The 21,054-nt window shown below is 44.0% G+C and overlaps 1 protein-coding gene across 1 annotated transcript in view; it reads left to right on the top strand.

The window, feature by feature from the left end:
• Positions 1–21,054, top strand: part of CLSTN2 (calsyntenin 2) — a 361,956-nt gene that overhangs the window by 321,523 nt on the left and 19,379 nt on the right. Inside the window, exons 9-10 of the mRNA XM_015585757.2 lie at positions 4,683–4,845; positions 18,388–18,554. Coding sequence (XP_015441243.1) covers positions 4,683–4,845; positions 18,388–18,554 — 330 coding nt within the window. The remainder of the gene's footprint in view (positions 1–4,682; positions 4,846–18,387; positions 18,555–21,054) is intronic.

Here is a 21,054-nt window from a genome sequence, read left to right as displayed (position 1 = left end):
AGGAGTCCAAAGCGATGCCCAGAGTTCTGGCTTGGATGACAGACTGGATGAGGGATCATTTGCTGATCCCTCACAAGAAAGAGAGCAGATGAGGCTGGAGCTCGGTGGGTGTTCAGCTCAATTTTGGACATGATGAGTTTTAAGTGCCTATAGAACCTCAAGGGGGGCCATTCAGGGACGGACAACCTGACAAACAAGTTCATCACTCGAGAGATCAGCCTCTGCTCAAGATCCTCATTGGGCAGTGAGTATGTGAAGCTGAGACACTGGTTGTGTGTGAAATGGAAAGACACACAGTGTGTGTGTAACATGCAGCGGGATGTGCGTTAAATCTAACTCCCAATATCAAGTTTCTGAGATTAGAAACCACATCATTTCTTTTCCTTTATTTTCTTGCTACAAGGTTGTAGCAAGAATTAAATAGAATAGGGAATATGAAAAGCTGCTTCAAAATCAAAACACATGTTCCAAGATTAATTGTTATGAGTACTATCCTCCTCCCACCCAGAAACGCCCGCCTAGATCTCCTGTTAACTACAGAAAAAAAGGAGTCCACATCCTCAGCCCTCAGTTCCACATCTGTCCTGATAACCTCATCTCTCACTCCTCCCCTTCCCAAACCAACCGAACCCCTCCACACTCTATGTCTTTGCTCCTTCCCTCCTCCCAGTGCAATCAGACACTCCCATGCACAGGGTTACCTTGGCACCTTGCACAAATCTGTTCATGCATGAGTCACAATCTGTTGTAAGCCCTTTTGTCAGTTCTATGACTGGACTGGAAGCTCCATAAAGGCAAGTGCTTTCTTTCATTCATAAAGCAGGATAAGCATTCAGTAAATATCTGCAGGAGTGAATGAGTGACTACACCTCCATATGCCCCAAACCTAGTACCTTCTTTGGCACCAAAAAAAGAAAGATGAATGATGAGAAGAATAAAAGGTTTCTGCTCCATTAGCCTGGAATGTTTTCCTTGCTATCTATTCCTAATGAAACCTTAACAATACTTCAATATCTAAACTAAAGACCACCACCTTTTCCCAGCCAGAAGTCATCTCTCTACTCCCTGGGATCTCACAGTGCTCTGCACCTGGTCCACAAACTCACCCTGGAGTACGAGCCTACTCCCAATTCAGACCTCCTTTGACATTGTCCCTGCTATGCTTCCTCAACATCTGTCTCTGGGTCTCTGGTCTCTGACTTACTAAACAGCTGCAGCCACCCACCTCAGGAAAGCACTTGCAGGTTCTCAGAGAACACAGTGTCTTTGGTCCAGCTGAGGCCTTGGGCATGAGGGGATGGTGTTGGACATGCTTGGTGCCAGCTGCATTCTCCAGTGATTCACGAACAGTTGGGAATTAAAGTTCTCTCTTCTCAGGAAAGATCACTTTGCCTAATTTCCTCATTTTTTGGTCCGCCTATGCACTGACATATTAATTTTGCTTCCTCCTGGCTTGATCATTTTTGAATTATAGTTTATTCCTACAGTTCTAACAGAGAGTTAATGCAGGTCTCTTCTTGATCATAGATCCACATGTATGAAACCCTAATTAGGCATTTTCTTTAGCTGCCTTCAGAGATTACTTGGTGCAACAAGTCTGCAGGCATAAACCTAGTCTGAGCAAAAAGCCTGCTTGGATGCCCAATTAGAAGCTAACTAGAGAAATTCCTAGTCATTCCTACCTCTGAGTCTTACCTCAGATGGCTCCACATTCCCAGAAGGCCCTCCCTTTTGACCTTGGAGAATATAAATCTTGCCATCTTTTGTGACCAACATTAAAATGAGCTAAAATATATCCCCTTTCAATTTGCAATGTTTTTATTTATTTGTTTGTTTGTTTATTTGTTTATTTTTATTTTATTTATTTTAATGCTCAATGTGGTAAGGGTACAATGCATCAGCGCTCTCACACTCTGAGGGCAAGTGTATAAATCAGCACAACCTTTTTTAGAAAAAAAAATTTGACAATATGTGCTGAGAGTCTTCAGAACACCTCCAACCTTGACCCAGTCATTCCACTTCCAGGAATCTTTCCCATGCATGTAATCAGAAATGCAGACACATATTTATATACAAAGGAACTCATTACAGCATCATTTATAATTGCAGGCACATAGTATTACCTGATAATCAGAGAATATTTAAGTATGTTATAGTATATCCACATTATACAGCCACCTAAAATGAAGTTGGTAAAGGAATTTTAATGCTGGTATTAAGTGAAACCAGCAAACTTTCAAATTGGATACACAGTGTCATCCAAATAGACCTTTCCCAACTGTTGTTCACAGAATGTTTATAGGAATGTTATAAATAGAAAAGTTTCATTTTCCAGCAGGGTCGAAAAGTTATTACAGGCATATTCCTTGAGGCTGCTGGAAGTCTTGGATATGCTAATGAAATGGGAAATCCAAAAAACACAAGGCTCGGTGTGCAGGGTAACTGTTTTTATACAGGCCATCACAGGGGCCGCTGTTCATGGAATAACCTTTAGAAAAGCTGCCAGAAAAATGCCTAGGAAAGATGGTAATATTGAGAGGGCTTGCTGCTGCTGTTATGGAATTATCTTACTTAATGCTTGGAATTTTTTGATATTATCCTGCAAAAATGTTGTAAGTGTTATAAAAGAAAGTGAGCCAGAGGATCGTTCCTCATCCAGCTTCGGCAGACGTGGAATGCTGTAGAGGCAGCTAGCACATGGATTCAACATGGCAGTCGTGCCCCTGAGGATGGTGCCTGGGAGGATGGGTGTGGCAGCCACAATGGGGGAGCCCCCCAGGGCTACTTGGCTGACTTTTGTGCTCTGCCTACATTCCCAAGGGCAGAGGGTCATGTGGTCAGGGTCATGCTTTCTGTTCCTTCTGTACCCTGAACCTGACCAGAGGTTTCCCGGTGCCTCAGAGAACATCCCCAGGATGTGAACCATATTCCAGGTTCTGTAATATGCTGCCTGGCTGTCCTTGATTATAAATCACCAAGTCCAGGATGCATCAGGCCTTCTCCATCGGATACTTACTCATTCAAATACTCTCCTTCATTCCTCACTCTCCTATCACCCCTAGACTCTGTCTCCAGGTCTTCCTTTATGCGCTACCTATACCCCTGGGTCAGCTCCACCCCAGTGATAGGCCCTGCCCAAGAGCCTGCACCCAGCCCAGCGTCTCATCTCAGGCATTGAGCAGAAAGGAAGTGTAAACTAGGTTAGGACCTCTAGTGAGGTGTAACAGGCACTGAGCTGTACACTCAGTGGAGTGTAACAGGACTTTGGAGACATGTGCCTGGACCCCTCCTGCTTATCTTCCATGGGCCCCTAAAATATTCATCAGGCTTTATCAGGCTAATGGGCTTCAAAAGGAGCAATTTTCTAAGACATGAGACAGAACAATATAAAAAGAACATTAAGGAAAAAAATTCTTATTCCAAAATGAAAGGGAAAAGATCATTTAGCATCTATTCATGAGAAACAGCACATTTATCCATTGTGGGATGTAGGGAGGGCTTTGATACCCTCACCTTGGGGTCACCTTCATGCAGAACTCATCTGTCTCTGCTGCCACAGATGGCGGGGGGTGACAGTGACAAGAGGATATAGATGAGAGACATTTCAGAGGTGGACTCCACAGAGTGCAGAGGGATTAGAGGGAGAGGGAGTGTGGAGGAGAGTCTCATGACTCCCAAGGCACTCACTCAGAAGACTGAGCGAGGCGGGCACCATTCTCCACCCTTTCCTCTTTTTATGTTTCCTATCTCCCTTCCCAAGACACCCCAGCCTTGATTTCTATTTTAGATCATGCCGTAGTTCAGGAATTCTGACTCTGTCCTAGCCCCCAGTGTCCATACCTATCCATTAAGGTGAGGTTTTGGTTCCCAGCCCTTAAGACTACAAGTCTCAGGTACAAAATCTTGTGAGGGAACATGTATTTAAGAGTGCTGTGCACCAAGTCCAGGCCAGGATTACCAAACTGTGGTCCGTCTCTGCCTCCCTGGTACTCTAAGGCAGTGTGAAGCTGAGTTCTCATAGGAAGACTGCCTCTCTCAGAATTTATTTTGCTTGAGTTGAAAAGGGAATAAGATTATAATAGCTCCACAAGCAAGCCAAACATACAGGCAAAGGAATTCCTATTCTGCATCTCATCCTTCTTCCTCTTCCCATGTTCGTTGCCTTCTTTCTCACTCCTTTCTAACTCTTAATACTTTTCTCTTCCATTTTCTTCTTTCTTTTTCCCTTTCTCTAGCTTCATCTTCATTTCTACTCTCAATTTAGCATCTTTTTTTATAGCTTTATTTATCCCCAAACTTAGAAACATAATTTTAATTTCGCTTTTTCTCTACTAAAGAACTAAGAAAAATTTCATACAAAGCAAATTTAACCTGACACTCCCACCTGTCCACCAAGAACTTGCCTAGATAGCTGGTAATTATGTGACCAAGATAATCTGCCAACAGTCAAATGTTTACCTGATGATTGAATTCTCAGACGTTCCTCTACCCCCATGGTTTGCCCCATTCTGTTTGACGTGAGCTTCTATAACCTCGGTGGTTATCAGTCATCATGTTCTTTGAGTTCTTTGCAATAAAAATTGTTGGCCAAAAAATGCCTTTTCCCTTTCATAATTAGAATAAAAGACTGTCTGATGTTTCATTGCATATTCAAATTTGTTGCTTCTCTTTCTTTTCATTAGATTTGTGACAAAGAGTGGCATTACTATGTCATCAATGTGGAGTTTCCTGTGGTTACCTTGTACATGGATGGAGCAACGTATGAACCATACCTGGTGACCAACGACTGGCCCATTCATCCATCTCACATAGCCATGCAACTTACGGTCGGCGCATGTTGGCAAGGTAACCCTAAATCAGGCTCTTCTTTCTGACCCATCTGTGTACAGTCCATGAAAGGTACTGATAGAGAAAAGGGAAAGGCAAGTGGTATGGGAATTAGCCAAGAAAATTTACTACCCATTACTGATAAAACAGAACTAATGAAAATAAGGATTAATTCAGACACTAAGCTTGGGTAATAATAAAGCTCTTGGCTTGAAACCAATTTTGATTTTAGATCAGCATGAGTAGTTTCATGGTTGCCTCTGAGTTGCTAATGCCTTTTATTGTTCTGGAACCTTATCCAGTTTCAAACCAGGGCTATGAATAAGCTAAGGCTAAATATAGAGTCCTGTATCAAAATGGCCAGTTGGCTCTGTCAAGCACCAGACTGGTCAGGAGCCAAAGGTCTTCCTTTATCCCCATGCATGTTGTCCAAGCACCCAGCCCTCTGTTCTGGGAACTCACAAACATGCAAGGCTGTGGGAGGCCACTCTCAAGTTCAGCTCAGCTCTAAGCCCTAGCCCCGCTCACCAAAGACAGAGGCTTCTTGGTGCCTTCCCACTCAAAGCTCTCTGCTCCTTCGTCACTTCCTCTACTGCTGCCTCTCCTCCAATCCCCAAATCCAGGCTACTCCACTGTTTGGACTCAGGAAAAACAGCTCTCCAAAGATCAGGCACGTAACCTTTCTGTGTCTCGCTCAGATTCACTGAACTCTGTTTTCACTCCCTGAAGAGCTGTGGTGCTTTGATGTGCCAATGAGAGAGCAGAGGGGAAGAAAAATACCCCCAAAATAAGCATATTAGTACTTTGAGATGGACCAACCTCATGTTGATAGCTTCTGTGAAAGTTACTTAGATCTGTGACCTTGACCATTCACCATGGGGGCCTGAAGGGAGAGGACTATGGTATAAGAATGTGCCTTCAGAGGACCAGCCAACCAAAAAGGCGAACTAGAGAAGACATAGGCCTCTCTGAGTTGGGACAAAAAGTGAGTTCTAGGTAGCTCCATGTGAGAGAAGATGGAAATAAGTGCACATAGTACAGTCCTGGGAGCGGAAGGAATACAAAAGCCAGGAAGGAAATAAAGCACATGAGACCAGGGAAGAAAATATGTGTTTGAGCTTAGGTCACCTACTTGATGTCTGACATATGACACATAATAGTAAGAAGTTCATTAAACATTTCAATAGAACTAGATGAGCGTTTTATCAGTAGGGCAGAATTCCCTACGATATCAGGAAAAGGAGACTATGTCATCTGGCGAAAGTCCATGAAACTAATTAGTATAGCAAGGCACTGATTCAGAGGTTTCACAGGAATCATTAGTCACTGAACACAGCTGTGCTAGAGCGATGGCCCTCTGGTGTGGCCCAGCGCCCCAGCCAACACTGTAGCCAACCTAAGGATATTTTGGAACATAACCTGGATATTGCCCATAAAATAAGAGGGCTTTACTCATGTCCTCACCATGAATCTTACCATGACTCTTCTTTAGTGGCCCCCAGAGACTACATCTGGATTTCCGTCACCCCAGCCTTCAGTGGAAACCTGCCCCTAACTCTGCAAGGCCAGCTACATTCCCACTGGGTAGAGAAACAATCCCACCAAAATAAAAAATGATTTTATAAAGAATTAAGATCATCTCTTTGAATCAATTAAAATAAGCTGAGTTGTACTGTAGTATAAGCAAACCCCAATTTTCAGTTACTTAAAATAATTCTCCCTTTATATCTACTACAAATCAATCGAGGCTCTTCTCTGCTTTTTCTTCAGCCTGGGTCCCAAGCAGACAGAGCAGCCACATTTCTGGATACTGAGAAAGAGGAAAAAGAAACCATGATGAATGGTACACAAGCTCTTAAAGCTTTCACCAACAAGTAACACCAATTATTTTTACTCACATTTTATTGGCCAAAGCAAGTCTTATGACCACACACAGCTCCAGCAGGGTAGGGAAGTGAAATCTATAATGTGTCTGAAAGAAAAACTGAAAATATTTTATGAACAACACTGATGAACACCATAGACTGTCCACCTAGTCAAAAGATATTTTTTGACTATTCTTCCCACATAAAAAAAATATAATCACCCTTTCCTAAATGAGACAACCCGAAAGTTCCATCTGTTACTGACTCCAAGCCTAATGTTCAGCCTTTCTTAGTCATTCCTGGTGGTCTTTTCATCAGGACAAGATGTATAGGAGGCTCTATACCAGTCACAGATGTGGCTCTAGTTGATCTTGAGATATACAGAAACGAAGAATTATTTGCCACCACCATAATCATCATCCCCTACACACACACACACACACACACACACACACACACACACACACATACTATGCAACAGTAGAATGAGACAAAATAACTAAAAAACACTTTCATTAAGAAAGAGGAACAATTTGAGAAATACAGTAGTCTGTGGTCCATAGCAATTCTGAAATTTCTCTGGGCAGACACTGTAAGGGCCTCTAGGGTAGGGAGTGTTGTTCGTGACCCTTGACTCCATTCTCTGTGAAGCATTTCCTTCTCCAGTATCCTAGACCACATCTGAAGATGGAATCGTGACTTCATAAATAGCAGCTCTATGTTATATCTGATTACAATTTATTTAAAAGCTATTCCACAAAAATGCTTTTCAAACATTAAACCAAAGTGTATGTTTATTTTACAAGAATGTGGGAGAAAGAATGACTCCTAGAGTGTTCACTGAGCATTTCTGTCCATACGGATGCAAGGACCACTCTTTTTTGGAGTTAGGTGTGGTCATGTGACTTGCTTTGGCCACTTAAATGTGAGTGAAAGTGCCTTATGTCATTTCCTGGTGGATTCTTTAAGAGCCAGTGTTGCAAGGAGACTCTTTACATGCATGGGATATTTATAACCGTATCGGAAAGTGCTGTTAGTCCCAACTTGCAGATAAAGAAACTGAGGCTCTGAGAGGTAAAGTAGCTTACCCAAGGTCACCCAGTCAAATCTGCCTGACCCAGTGTCTTCAAACTGTTTTCCTTTCTCTGTGGCTCACTGCTCCTGTTGCTAGTTGATCATTTTGTGATGTAATTATGTGTTTGGAAAAATGCAGGAGCTGATGTATTTTGAAAGACACACTATAAACTTTTTACCTTATGAGACATCTGACGACCCTGGAATCAAAAAGCCACGGGAACTCTGTACGTCCTTTGCTAATCTCCTTCTATATACTCCCTTCAGTGCCCCTCCCCGACCCAGAACAATAACAACAAAAGCGAATTCGGGCTTTAGAGTCAGAAAATTTTCAGTTAGAGTCATATCCAAAACCAGCCTTGTCACTTACTAGCTGTGTGGATTCAGCAGAATTCCTAACTTCCATGAGCTCTTATTTTCTTATCCATAAAACTACAGTGATACCTAGCTCACAGGGTTGTTATAAGGGTTAGGTGCTGAGTACATGCCATGTGCTTGGCATGTTTCAGTCAAATTAATGTGCAAATCCAACATGGCAGACAGTCTGCAAGACCTAGGTATGCTCTGGATTTTGTGATTCGGGTCTCCCCATGGCTCCTTGCATGCACTGACTTTTCTCTACTTCCCCTGGACTAACCTCCACACACAAACCTGCCCTCTCAGGTCAGAAAGAATGTCATTGAGGCTGAAGAATAGTCAGTCAGAAGATAAGTATTGGAAGGTAGGGCCTGTAGTATAGGCAAGAACCTGAACATGCAGTCTTTTGGGCCTTGGAGAAGATTTGGTTATCTTCCCTGAGAGGAATGACAACCCATTAATGAATTTTCAGCATGGGAAAAAAATCCTTTAAACCTTTAAAATTGGGCCTTACAGGATGAGTAAGAGTTTACTAGGGAGCTAAGAAAACTAACAGCACATGACATGGCAGGGAAGCTTGACATAGGCATGCTTAGGGTGCCTTATCCCTGGACTGTACATGGACCAGAATGACTGGAGAAGAGGCTGGGAAGAGGAATTCAGACCAAACCATAGGACCTCATATTGCCTTGTTAGGGAGCTCGTATTCCCATGAATACTTTCATCCTCCTTGGAGCCACATTTTCTCTTGGAAGAACATCAAAAGCTCTTTCAGTAGGACATGGTGCTGTGAAGTTAATGGCCTACAATGTAGCCTTTATCTCAGCATGTTTCTAAATCTTCCAAAGTCCACTTATATACATACTACAAGCCCTCTGTGTGGACCTCTAATTGGACCTACCATTGTGGGGAGTTTTTCTTGTGCTTTTGAGGTTGGCAAGGGAACTAGCTCCCATCTGTGAAATGTCCAATTGGGGTTTAACAATGGGGATGGAAAATAATTTGATAGCAGCTGCTTGTTGGGTGCTCCTGGGAACTGGCTCCAGTACTGTTGCTGGGCAGCACTCTGCAGCCCCAATTAGCCTACTCTGTCTTTTTAGCGAATTTGAAAGCCAAGTAATCAGTGGAACTTCATTTTCATGGGTATTTTTGCCAGTAATTAAAAAAAAAGGTGAGGCTTCATTTACATTTAAGAAAGATCACTAGTACAGCCTAGAGCATGTAGCATGCCTTAATTGTTGAGAAATTACAGTCAGGATGGACCTCACATCCCAAAAGAGTCCTCTTTTCTGCGTGTGGCTGATGCACACCACCTCTTCATCCTGTTCAGTGTCACAGGGTCTCAGGCAGAATCGGACCGTCTCTTATGGCCAAGCTCAGTCTGTGCTGGCTCAGAAACTGCTGCCTTTAAACAAATATTAGGTCCCTTGTCCCTCTCTGGGTCATGCCATGAGAGAAGATCATTTAAAAGACTAATTAATTTGTTCTTTTCCTTAGATTTCCTACTCATCCACTTCTAACAACAAAAATTCAAGTTCTACTCATAAATAATAAAAAATTATATATTCACACCTGCTTCACCCCTGGACGTGTAAACTGGGCCAAATCACTCAGGTACTGTAACCCAGTTGTCCATGGGAGTGACTCGGGAAGGCTGCTGATTGTGCCAGGCCAGGGCTATAGGGACCCCCCAGGGTTTGAGGGAGATGCCCCATCCCAGCAGGTGACACTGCAGGGCACCTCTCGCAAACCCCGCAACCAGAGCAGCTCTGTTTTCTCTATTGTAGATGGCATCTGGGCAAGAGTACTTTTAACAAAGCGACTAAACATGTTTGAAAAAGCAGTTCTAGGCACACTCAAGAAGCCACTACCGTGCCCCCTGCTTGATCTTCATCTATTCTCGGTGAATCTTATCACGGGTACCCCTCTTCTTGCTCTGTCCTCAGAGACCACCTCATCCCTACTTCTGTCAGGGGCTCTCCTCCATCATTCTGGACCTTGGCCTTCCTAGAATGTCTAACTTTGCCTACTCCTGACCGTGACAACCCCCTGGTCTCAGATAAGGAAGGCCGTCTACCCTAGCTTCTGGTATTACTGAGTCCTGCGCTCTACTTACACTTAACAAATAAAGCAGCAGATAGAAAAGGGGGTAGTTCTATAAGTTAGAATCTATTAAGGGACAGGTACAGAACCCCCATTGTAGCTTTCTAGAGGAGCCAAGGCAAGGAACAGGAATGATCAAAAAAGGAATAAAAGGGCAGAAATGACCCTGAGAGTTGCAGTAATCAATAGCATATGATCCGCAGCTAGAGGGAAATTGAATTGGAGCCATATGTGTTCCTGAGATCTGGCGTACATTTTTAGGTCATTTTCTGCCAGACACTAAAATGAGTGCAGAGACATGGAGTACATGCCTTCATTTAATAAGCTCAGTCTAATTTAGTACAAATTCCCTTAATAAAGTCTGTGTTGAAATTATTCCGCATCCCTAGGGTGTCTGCGCTCTGGAAGGAAAAGGCACGTGCTAGCATAGTCTGCCTTCCATTCAGGTGGCATTTCCCAAGGAGAGCTTCATGAAGCTCCAGTCTCACAGGAGGCACCTTCCACAAGGAGGCCAAGGTCAAGTTTGGGAAAGCGCGTAAAGCATCCCCACACTACCACGATGGAGAATTATGATACATGTTAGTTTATTAAAAGCTCTCAAAAGCCCACTGATAAAGCAATCTATTTGACATTACTTAATGTAAGTTCCTTAATCTTATTTCACTTTGGAACTCACTCTTTGTGAAATAGTGTTCCCAGAGTACTCTTTGGAAAACATTTCATTGGAGTTATTAATGCAGGTCTCCATCCTGTACTAGGTCATGAGTTTGCAGAAGGCAAGGACTGTCTGCTCTCACAGATTTTCTTCTCTTCACCTTTCTTCCTACTCCAGGACCTAGAAAAGGTCAATATTTAACGTTTGTTGCACTAACATAATTTTCGAGGCTGTTTTGATAAAAGTGTACAGTTCATGGTCTGACACGCAGAAATGACTAACAGGGTGTCTCTGAGCATTGTCTGTATTTGAAAATCAAGAAAAGGTTGTTCCAGGCCCCAGAGCTCATTTGACTTGAAGGCGTATTGATTTAAAGACAACACAAAGGAAATCAGCTTTAAAATTCAGTGATTCATGCCTGGAAATACAGTATAACTGAGTTATAATTCTAACTTTGGATCTTATTCTGAAGATTATATTAGAAAATTTGACAGGGGTCTTAGAGCCAAAACAGTTTCACTTTAGCTTCTCTGAGGGACACACCAGATGGGAGAAAAAAAAGAGAAAGAGGCCACTGAAAGGAGAGACAGAAAACTTACACGATGCAATCCCACGCAGGAGTCCCCTCGTTCTTGCCGCCACGAGAACTACCTGCCATTTTTTAGCTCCTGCTCTGTGCTGATTTCTTGAAACTTCTCTTTTAACACCCCTATGTCGTGGGGATGATTACAATCCCCATGTTGCAGATGAGGTAACTGAGACTTAGAGAAGATAAGTTCCTTGGTAAGAGTCACATAGAGCCAGGATTTGCATCCAGGTCTGTGACTCCAAAACCCTCTCCCTTAATTATGCTGCTTCTATACCATCTCTGCTTCTAGAGATATGTAAAGCTAGGTGGTGTTACAGAGCCAAGGAAGGAAGGAAGACCAGAGGATTCTGGAATCTGAGGTCAAATCGTTAGCTCAAACTCCCTGGGCATTTGTCCCACAGACCGGACAACGTCAAGCTGGGGGCTAAAGATGAGGATAAACCCATCAGGTCTCATGGTTTAGTGTGAAGAGGGAAGTTTGGCATCAGAAGAGAATTCTAGATCCTCACTGCTACTGCTGCTGCTTTTCTGCTCTGGGTCTTTGCAAACAGTGTCTTGCCTCTGTGCTCCTCAATTGTTCATCCAGAGAATGGAGGGCATATACTAGGTGATGTAGGAGGGCCTTTCCACTGCCATGAATTTAGGTCTCCAACCCCAGTAGCTGACTTTTGAGGTTATCCATAAGCTGTACATTTTTGCTAATTTAGAACATGCCATATAAATGTTTGTTGGAAAGGCTAGAGAGATAGATACATAAAAACTGGAGGGTTGAAAAAGGCTGCTGAGAATGTGTCATGGCCAGGTCCAATGGCAGATCATGTCTCCACAAGTCACCTGCAACCTACAGCTGCAACCCCCTGGGGTTGTGTGGACAATTTTAAAGCTGCAGCTTATGCGGGTCTATTACACACTTCACTTAGTCTTTGCGTTCTGTGGATGTCTCCATCACTGAAATGAGGCAGTGAGAGAAAGCAAAATTTCAGATAGTCTCATCATTTGCATTGCTTAAAATTGATACCCAACCATGCATGAAATTGTGTTCATCAAGAGGCGACCCCATCAACAAGCCGTGCGCAGAGCAGCATCTCACTCAAGCAAGAGGGAACGTGGCCCCCAGTCCTTTCCGTATGTTTTTCAGACTAACTAGCTATGGGAATGACAGCAGGGAAGAAAAGGCCAGCAGCATCCTGCACATACTTTAAAAAGGAAGAGACCTAGTACATTCGCATACGTTGATCTTTTACTCATACTTAAAGGAAAGTGAACATTACTGATTCAAAAGCTATGTTTATAGTGGATGAGCCCCACCTATCACTTGAAAGAAAGCTGAAAGGGAATCATTCCCAATGCAAACTCTGGCTCAGAATAACACAGACTATGTTAAATCACGTTTGCCAAATGCCACAACCATGTTTCCCAGCAAAGTTGGCAGGAATCATTGGGAGTTGCTGTTGAATTTGTTCGGTGTCCACAGATCCCAGTATAATTGGACACTCTCCCCCCGCAGTATGTTAGTCCCAACCTGTCCCCATCTATTATTACACCTCCAAGAAATCCTCCTTGAACCCTCCCAGCCACATCTCATTGTGTGGCGTGCAGGTCAAAAGCATGGGAGCAAACAAGGTCTGAGTTTGAATCTAGGCTTCACTAGTTTCTGGCTGTGTGGCCTTGGACAAGTAACCTAACTTTTCAAACATCATCTGTCGAAGGAGTTGTAAGTGTAGCAGGTGAGAATCTGGTTTCACTAAGAAAAAATAAGTTTTCCTCATCCATCTTAGTTTCATTTCACCCCTCTATTCCATCTGAGCAAGGGGGACTTAACCTTGGTGAATTTAGAATTCTCCTATTTCCTTAGGGTACCAGCTGATTTCAAGAAGATTGACCTGGAGCTAGGGTGTTGAGGGGGGCCTCCAATTCATCTTTCCATGCGGTGTCCACTGAAATGGTGCTCACCTCGCTGGTCCTCAGTCACTAATGGTCCTTCAAGACTGGCAGCTAAGTGTTTCCTGATTTTACTTAAGGGCACAGAAATATCTCTACTACTCCTTGTGGTCCCTCTATAAGACCACCTACCGTCTGTCTGTTCATCTGTCCAGATGCCCAAGACCAGCATTCCCTCCCAGCATCACGAATCCCTGAGAGGGCTCGGCCCAGGTGACAGTGCTCAGGTGCTCTCATTCTATGTCTATTTTCTTACTTCCCTTCTCTCCTTCCCCCCACCCTCCAAGCCTAGGGAATCAGCTCTTCATCTGGGGTTTCTCCCCAGAGTTTCTCCCTCCATTTTTCCCCAAAAGTTGATCCATACTCAGATCTTCCTCACCCTCCTTAGGGTTTAGGCTTCTAGAAATGAGACTCAGCTTCCAGCCCCATCTGTTCTTCTCCCTGTCACAGCCCTCCCTGTGGCAATGAGCACAAGACAGAGATGTGTTTAAATGGTGGTAGGAGGGGAGAAATTAAAAGAATAGAGGCTAAGATTGCAAAAGTACTATCTTACCACTTAAGAGTTAAATAAAATATTGTATAAGAGAACTTACAAGGTTTTAAGGACCTCATGAAAGATAGCTATTATTTTTCCCCTATGATCTGTTGGACACATTATCTATATCATTTGTTTGCAACTTAATCATGCTCTACCTTAGAACATCTATTGTTTTGGCAATTTACTCTTATATTTTCCCGGTGTCTACACTTTATTCTCCCAACGAAATGTAAGCTCCTGGCAAACATGGTCCACATCTTATAATTAATTGAATCTAACAGAAGGCTAGACATCCAGCAAACACTTTACAAATGTGTGCAGATCTAGCCTCAGGAATCCAAAATCACGTTCTCAAAGATTTAGAGATGGTTCTTTGTATAGAAATCAGGAGGTTTTCTTCCTTAAAATAATTCATGAGCATGTTTATATCTAAATGTTAACAGAGGAGCCATGTGGTATATGCAGATACCCTACATATCAAAAAGAAAGAGATTTTCTATGTATTCATTATATTTTAAAATCCTGAATCACAACCACCCCTGAGTGCAAATATATTTTAAATTTTATACTGGTCTCCTATTGCAAAATGCTAATTGAATTGATTTCCTAGAGCTGCATCACTAAGAAATAGAATACAACACAGATTTGGAATTCTTGAGTCAAAAATATAGAACATGAACATTCTGCTGAGAGAAAATAGTATGTAGGAAAATGTTTTAGCATCCAAAAGGTTGCAAAGTTTAGTCTTTAAGAATGCAGCTGCTGAGTGAGCAGTTGAGGGAAGCTAGATGCTATACCAGAGTGGGCTGTGTCTGAGCCTCATTGGACTGGGCTGGCCAGTACCACCAGGATACCCCATCTAGCCATATACATGGATAGATATACTCACACTGTAGATCACACACTGCACGCTTCCTACTTTTGTGGCCTTGGGCCACTTACTTCCCCTCTCTAAGCCTGAATTTGCTCATCTATAACTGTAGAGTAAGTATCCACCTCCCAAGAGTTTGATGAAGATTCAATAAGATGATGTATGTTGAGGACTTCACACAGTGTTAGAAACATAGTTCATACTCAATAAATGATATTTGGAAGAGATGACCATCCGAATGCCCTGGAAAGTGGCAGCTCTACCATTCATACCCAGGCTCACACCCTTCTTCCTGCAGGTCAAAAGAAATGTCCCTTTGCTATGGCAGGAACATGCTGATGACTTTGAGAAGCATGCTACGCATGGGAGCCTTGAGGACCTAGAACTGAAGGCTCCAAATTGACTCCCCCATACCCTCAACCAATGGCCTTCTCAGGTCATTCCTCAGAGCCAGATCTGTTTAGAGTTCCCTGTGGCCTGAGCTCTGCAATAGAGCATTCTTCTTTCATTTCCAAAGTGAAGATGCTTTGGCTGGCAAGTAACAACCATGTGAGTCAAAATGGCTTAAACCACAAAGATAGATGATTGGCTCCCACAGCCAAGGTCATCCCATGGTAGAACGGTAGAAAGGGTCCCCTCAGAGTTCTACTCAGCCTGCTGTGACTGCCCTGGCTTCACACTCCTTCATGCATTGCACATTGTCCCTGGTCTGATTGCAAGAGGCTGCAGCAGCTCTTGGCCTTCCATCTTCACATAATGGTCTCCAGGGAAAGATTTAGTAGGTTCTAGAAACTTTCTGAAAAGAAAATGGAAGCTCTTTTCCCAGGAGCTGCCAGTCAGTCTCTCCTCCCATCTCATTGGCCTAAATTTGGTCTCATGATTATTCCTGAATCAATACCTTTGGCTAACTGGATGCCAGGTACTGATTGGCTTCACCTTGGTACTTGACCCCAAGTCCACACCTAATTTAGTCACTAGAGCAATGGGGATAGAAAAATCTGACTAACTTTGACTAAATAGAATCCACCCCTGGAGCCTGAGTCAACCCCCCAACTCCAGAGCTGCTGTCGCAAGAGAGCAGGAGTGAGATAGATGTTGGAGAGACACCAGTGTCCACCGCTCTGCTGGTTTTTAGCTCACCATCTCCTGTAATTCAGCAAACAATTATGAAATGTGTCCTGTGTGCCAGGTATGGTGCAGGGTGCCAGGACAATACAAGGGTCCTTGTGTTGTTGAGCGGAATAAATGAGCCACTTATGCAAAGTGCCTGTTGCACCCCTCAGCCCCTAATACCTGCTCAATATTGTCTTCATTACCTGTTTAGTATTATCTTCATTGAAATGAATAATGCATGAGTGCTCCCTGCCATTCAAGAGACAGACTTAAACAAATAAATTCTTGCAGTGTGTGAAGAGTGGCAAGAATAAGCCTGCAGGTAGCATAAAGAAAAGAGGTCACATAAGGACTATGCAGAAGGCCCAACCACAAGAAGCTTAAAGCCCGGTCGTTCTTAACCTTGACTTTATGTTTTACTCACCTACAGAGGTTTTAAAACTCCCCATACCAATTAGTCACAATCTCTGGGGTTAGGACCCAGACCCAGGATCTTTTTGTCTTTGTAAAGATCCCCAGATGATTAAAGTTGTCAGTCAAGGTTGAGAACCATCATTATAGGCGATTGAAGACATAAAACACACACATAAACCATTAATTAACAATGTTGGGTTGTGAGGGGTACATTAAAATGAACTGTCAGTGTTCCAAGGTTCAAGGCAGGGAGACGGCACAGTGGGCAGAGGGCTGAAGGCAGAAAGAGGGCACGGTGGGCAGGGGGCTCAGGGCAGGGAGCGGGCATGGAAGGCAGGGGGCCCATGAAAGATTGCTGTGAGCGGCAGGGGACAGGAGGCTTAAGGGGCCTTGAAGGACCAGTGGGATTTGCCTCATTGAGCAATTCAGAGGTGGTATCTCAGTGTGAGGAGGATTGAGTGTGACCAAAGGTCTGTGTGCAAACATAGAGGATTTATCAATCTGGACCCACTCAGGAAAGAGAAACCACACAGTAATTTGAACAGGAAAATAGAATTATAAACCATAACATGGGATAGGAATAATGAAGGATTAGGTACTAAGAAGTAGAGAGAACTCTAAAGAATATAGGAATGCAGGTTTCAGGAGTATCTACTCCCCCAGGGGTGAGCTAGCGTGCCCAAGGGAGATCCCTCCCCTCTACTGCCCAGCTGGCACCCAGACTTTGCTGACATAGCATGGCTCACTGAAGGGCAGAAAAGTCACTGTGGTGTCACTCAAGCAGAACTTTTCAGAGATCTGCCCTCTAGGGTGCTGGGCTTGCTGTTCACAGGGAGGAATCTCACTGGAGTGCTCTCTGCTGGAGGAAGGTGCTGGCCATGCATTGCAGGAGCTGGGAAACTGCAGGACCTGCTCAGCTAGCACAGGAGAGCAAGGAGGCCAAACCGGAAGTGTTCCTCCAAGCAAGCAGAGGCTCAGAGAGGTTACGAAACCTTGCCGGGGATTTAGCAAATCTGAAGTTTGACCTCAATCCATCTTTCCTATGTTTTCTGCTTCCTCTTTGAACAAACAGAAGTGCAAGATCAGGGCTAAGTCTGTTAGTGTAGGCTGCCCAGAGACAGAAGGGTCTGTACTCAGCGAAGTCAATGAAGAAGGCCTCTGGTGAAGGTGAGGATTCGAATGGACCTTAGGGGAGGCCCGATTTGGAAAACCATGGAAATGATAGGAGGAGGTAACTTCCAGGCTGTCTTTGCATCACAAGCCACATTGGAAATTTCGCATGCTGAAGAGTGGACCCCAGCTCAGACAGGACTCAACTCAGCCAGTAGAGAACAGGAAGTAGGCCACGAGAAAGAAGTCAGAGGTAGAACAGAATCAGGGAAGTCCTTATAAGTCAAAGAAATCGAACTTGAGCAGATATGAAATCAATACATTTTGAGAGAGCCAGTACCCACGGATGTGGGGTTTCTGGGATTCTTTGACTGCCTGGCAGCCTCTCAGTGGAATACAGAGGAGCAAATGCCCACTTTGGAGTCAGACAGGCCAGGACTAGAGTTACCAGCTCCAGCATTTATCTGCATGTCTTGGGACAAGTCCCTCGACCTTTCTGAATCCCAGGGTTCTTCATGTGTCAGCTGGAAACAGTGATGCCGTCTTTGAAGGCCTGCTCAGATAAGTCTACAGCAGGCAGCCTGGCACACAGTAGGCCTTCAATCCATGGTAGCTTCCTTCTCCCTCCTGTTTTTACACCATAATCCTTTCCTATCTTCTAAGATGGTCCATATCTCTGAAAATAACTGTTTTAAAATTCAAAAATTCCAAGATTCCTAAATCAGGTGCAGTTGTAGAATGTGAAGGAATTGGCGGCACATAACATCTTCTTGTTGAGATTCTGACCACTCGGCTCACCACTTGGAAGGAATGATCAGATCTAGGGGACCCAGTTGCAGTGTCCTTGGCTCCCTGGCCAGATGGTGTCTTGAAGTGGTATTTCATACTTCATCTCCACAGGGCAAATAACGGTGCTACTTTTTCTTTTAGGAGGAGAAGTCACCAAACCACGGTTTGCTCAATTCTTCCATGGCAGCCTGGCCAGTCTCACCATCCGCCCTGGAAAAATGGAGAGTCAGAAGGTGATTTCCTGCCTGCAGGCCTGCAAGGAAGGGCTGGATATTAATTCCCTGGAAAGCCTTGGCCAAGGAATAAAGGTAAGAAAGAAGCCTGCAAAACCCCCGATAAGACGTTGATCTATGAGGCAGAGGCTGCCCAGTGCCAGCGCACTCTGAGAAATGGAGTCTTTTTCTGTCTAGTTGCACAAAGATGGTGCCATGGCAGAGGTGCTGCCATGGGGGGCGGGGATTAGTGACCATGACACCATGATGGACTCCTGCTGCCATCCCCTGAAATTCCTAGATAAAGCCCTTGTAGGTAATCAGTTCACTACCCAAAAGCTGGCCCATGTTCAATGTCTACTGTTGAACATGTTTGCTATTTCACTTTTTTGTTGATTTGTTGGTTGCTTTGTTGTTTGTTTGCCTAAACGAACTAAAGCAGGATGCAAGAGTACACTCCAAAATGTTTTTAAAAATAAAGTTTGGACCATGTAAGATACAAATTAGAAAAGAAAGTCAATCCCATGTGGGGCGGAATTAGAAAGCAGATGTGAAGGTCGCTGGGTCCCCCATTGTTAAGGGGAGGCACAGATTAGGCTCTGAGCCACCTCTGGCCATCAGAGGAAATGTAAGCAGATTCATGATTTTTATCATCCATGCAAAAGAACATTTACTGGGGGTCTCCCGCATGTCACACGCTGTTTGAAAGCTTTATGGATATTAACTGATTTAAGCCCTGGAACAACCTTATGATAAAGTTACCATAAATATTCCCATTTTGCACATGAGGAGTTGAGGACGAAGAGAAAGGAAATGTGCCTAAGATCCCAGAGTTAGTAATGAGCAGAGCCAGAATTTGAACCTAGGCAAGCAGTCCTGCATCAGGGCTCCAAATCTTGGAGGAACAGCAGTTCAGAAGGCTCCTTGAAGAGACAAAGTCTGAGCAGAATGTTTTAGGATGGATAGGAGCCGACCAGGAGAAAGGCAGGGTGTGGACATGGAGAAGAGGTGAGGGAAGTCACTCTAGGCATAGCCAAAAGCCTGAGCGATGGCAGAGGACTGAGGAACCCCACAGGGTACACTGGACCTCCAAGAAGGCCAGTGTTACAAGTGCTCAAATTACAGGAGGAAAGGTAAAAAGTGTTGTCAGAGAGAGAGGCAGAGGTCACATCATGGGGCCTTTTTAACTATGTTTAACTATGTTTAGGTATTTACCTTTTTTTTTCTGTGGGCAGCAGGCAGCCATTGAAGGGCTCCAGGTAAAGCATGATCTGGACAGGTGTGGGGCTTAGGATGTTCACCCTGTTGACTGGGTCAGAAGGGGAGGATGGGAGAACACAGACAGGATAAGGCAAGAATGGCTTTTCAGAACATTGCTTAACATGCATTAAACACACACACACACACACACACACGCTATCAAAAACTAGTCACCTGTCATCGAAGGAAACTCACAAGACCACACACACACACACACACACACACACACGTGCTATCAAAAACTAGTCACCTGTCATCGAAAGAAACTCATAAGATTACCCCATAATAGAAAGACCATCTATTTATGGTCCAGGCAAGCTCCTCATGGCACATTTCACATACAGAGAATCCTCATGTGCAGAGCCTGGGATTTGATCCCTGACCTGATGTTTGTGTGTGCTCTTAATGTTTTGTCAAGCCAGTGATGCAGAAATCCATCCTCCAACCCTCACCTCTCTGTCTGATTCCGGATTTGCTCCCTGCTCCTGAGTGGGTCTTCTCTGCCCTGGGCCATCCCCAAGGGGGCACAGTTTCAGGATTCCAACCACTACAGAAGAAATAAACCAAAGATGCTGGACTTAAAAGCCACACATCTTAGAATTATAAATTGGGAATCATAGCAATTTCTACAGAGCAGTCATAGCCTATGAAAAGAGGAGGTTCTAAACAAAGTGGCACATGAAGCTGTGGGGCGGGGCTGACCTGACTCTTCAGGATGCCGCCTGCTCATAACCAGTCACTGCGAAGGATCCTTTTCCATCCTTAGTGTGCAGCTAACAAGAACTAGAGCACCGTGTGAGAAGTTAATAAGACACATGATTTACAACGCATCCACTGGGGACTATTTTAAGTTCATTATCCGTAATCCTCACAACAAATTAAATAGTATGACCCCATTTTAGAAATAAGGAGATTGGGGCTCAGGGACTTGTCCAAACCTGGATTAGAAGGCATTCTTAAAATTATTAAAGCTTCTTTCCTGCCCGCCTTCCCTCCATTTATCCCTCGTTTCATTTCTGAATGGTGACTATTATTTTCTTTACCGGTTCCTGGTCCCCTCCCCACTCCCTGGCCAGCCAAAAGAAATGAAGTCCTCCTGCGATTCAGGAAACTTCCTGTCTGCTCACAGGACCCAGTGTGGTTCCTCTTTTTACTTGTTTTCCCCTGGATCTACATATTTCTGAATATCTCTCCAGCATGTCTGGAGCCTAATGATTGAGATGGTTGCTATCTTGTATCCAGACAGGACACTGTAGAATAGCCACACTCCTTAAGATTGCCCTGTTCTAATTTCCATAGCATAATCCTTGCCAATTTGTCATCTCCACAGTGTGGA

The sequence above is a fragment of the Pteropus alecto genome, unplaced genomic scaffold (genome assembly GCF_000325575.1).
Source record: "Pteropus alecto unplaced genomic scaffold, ASM32557v1 scaffold92, whole genome shotgun sequence".
In the NCBI taxonomy this organism is placed as follows: Eukaryota; Metazoa; Chordata; class Mammalia; order Chiroptera; family Pteropodidae; genus Pteropus; species Pteropus alecto.
The sequence above is the reverse complement of the archived record's forward strand: the minus strand, read 5'-3'. Positions and strand labels throughout refer to the sequence as shown.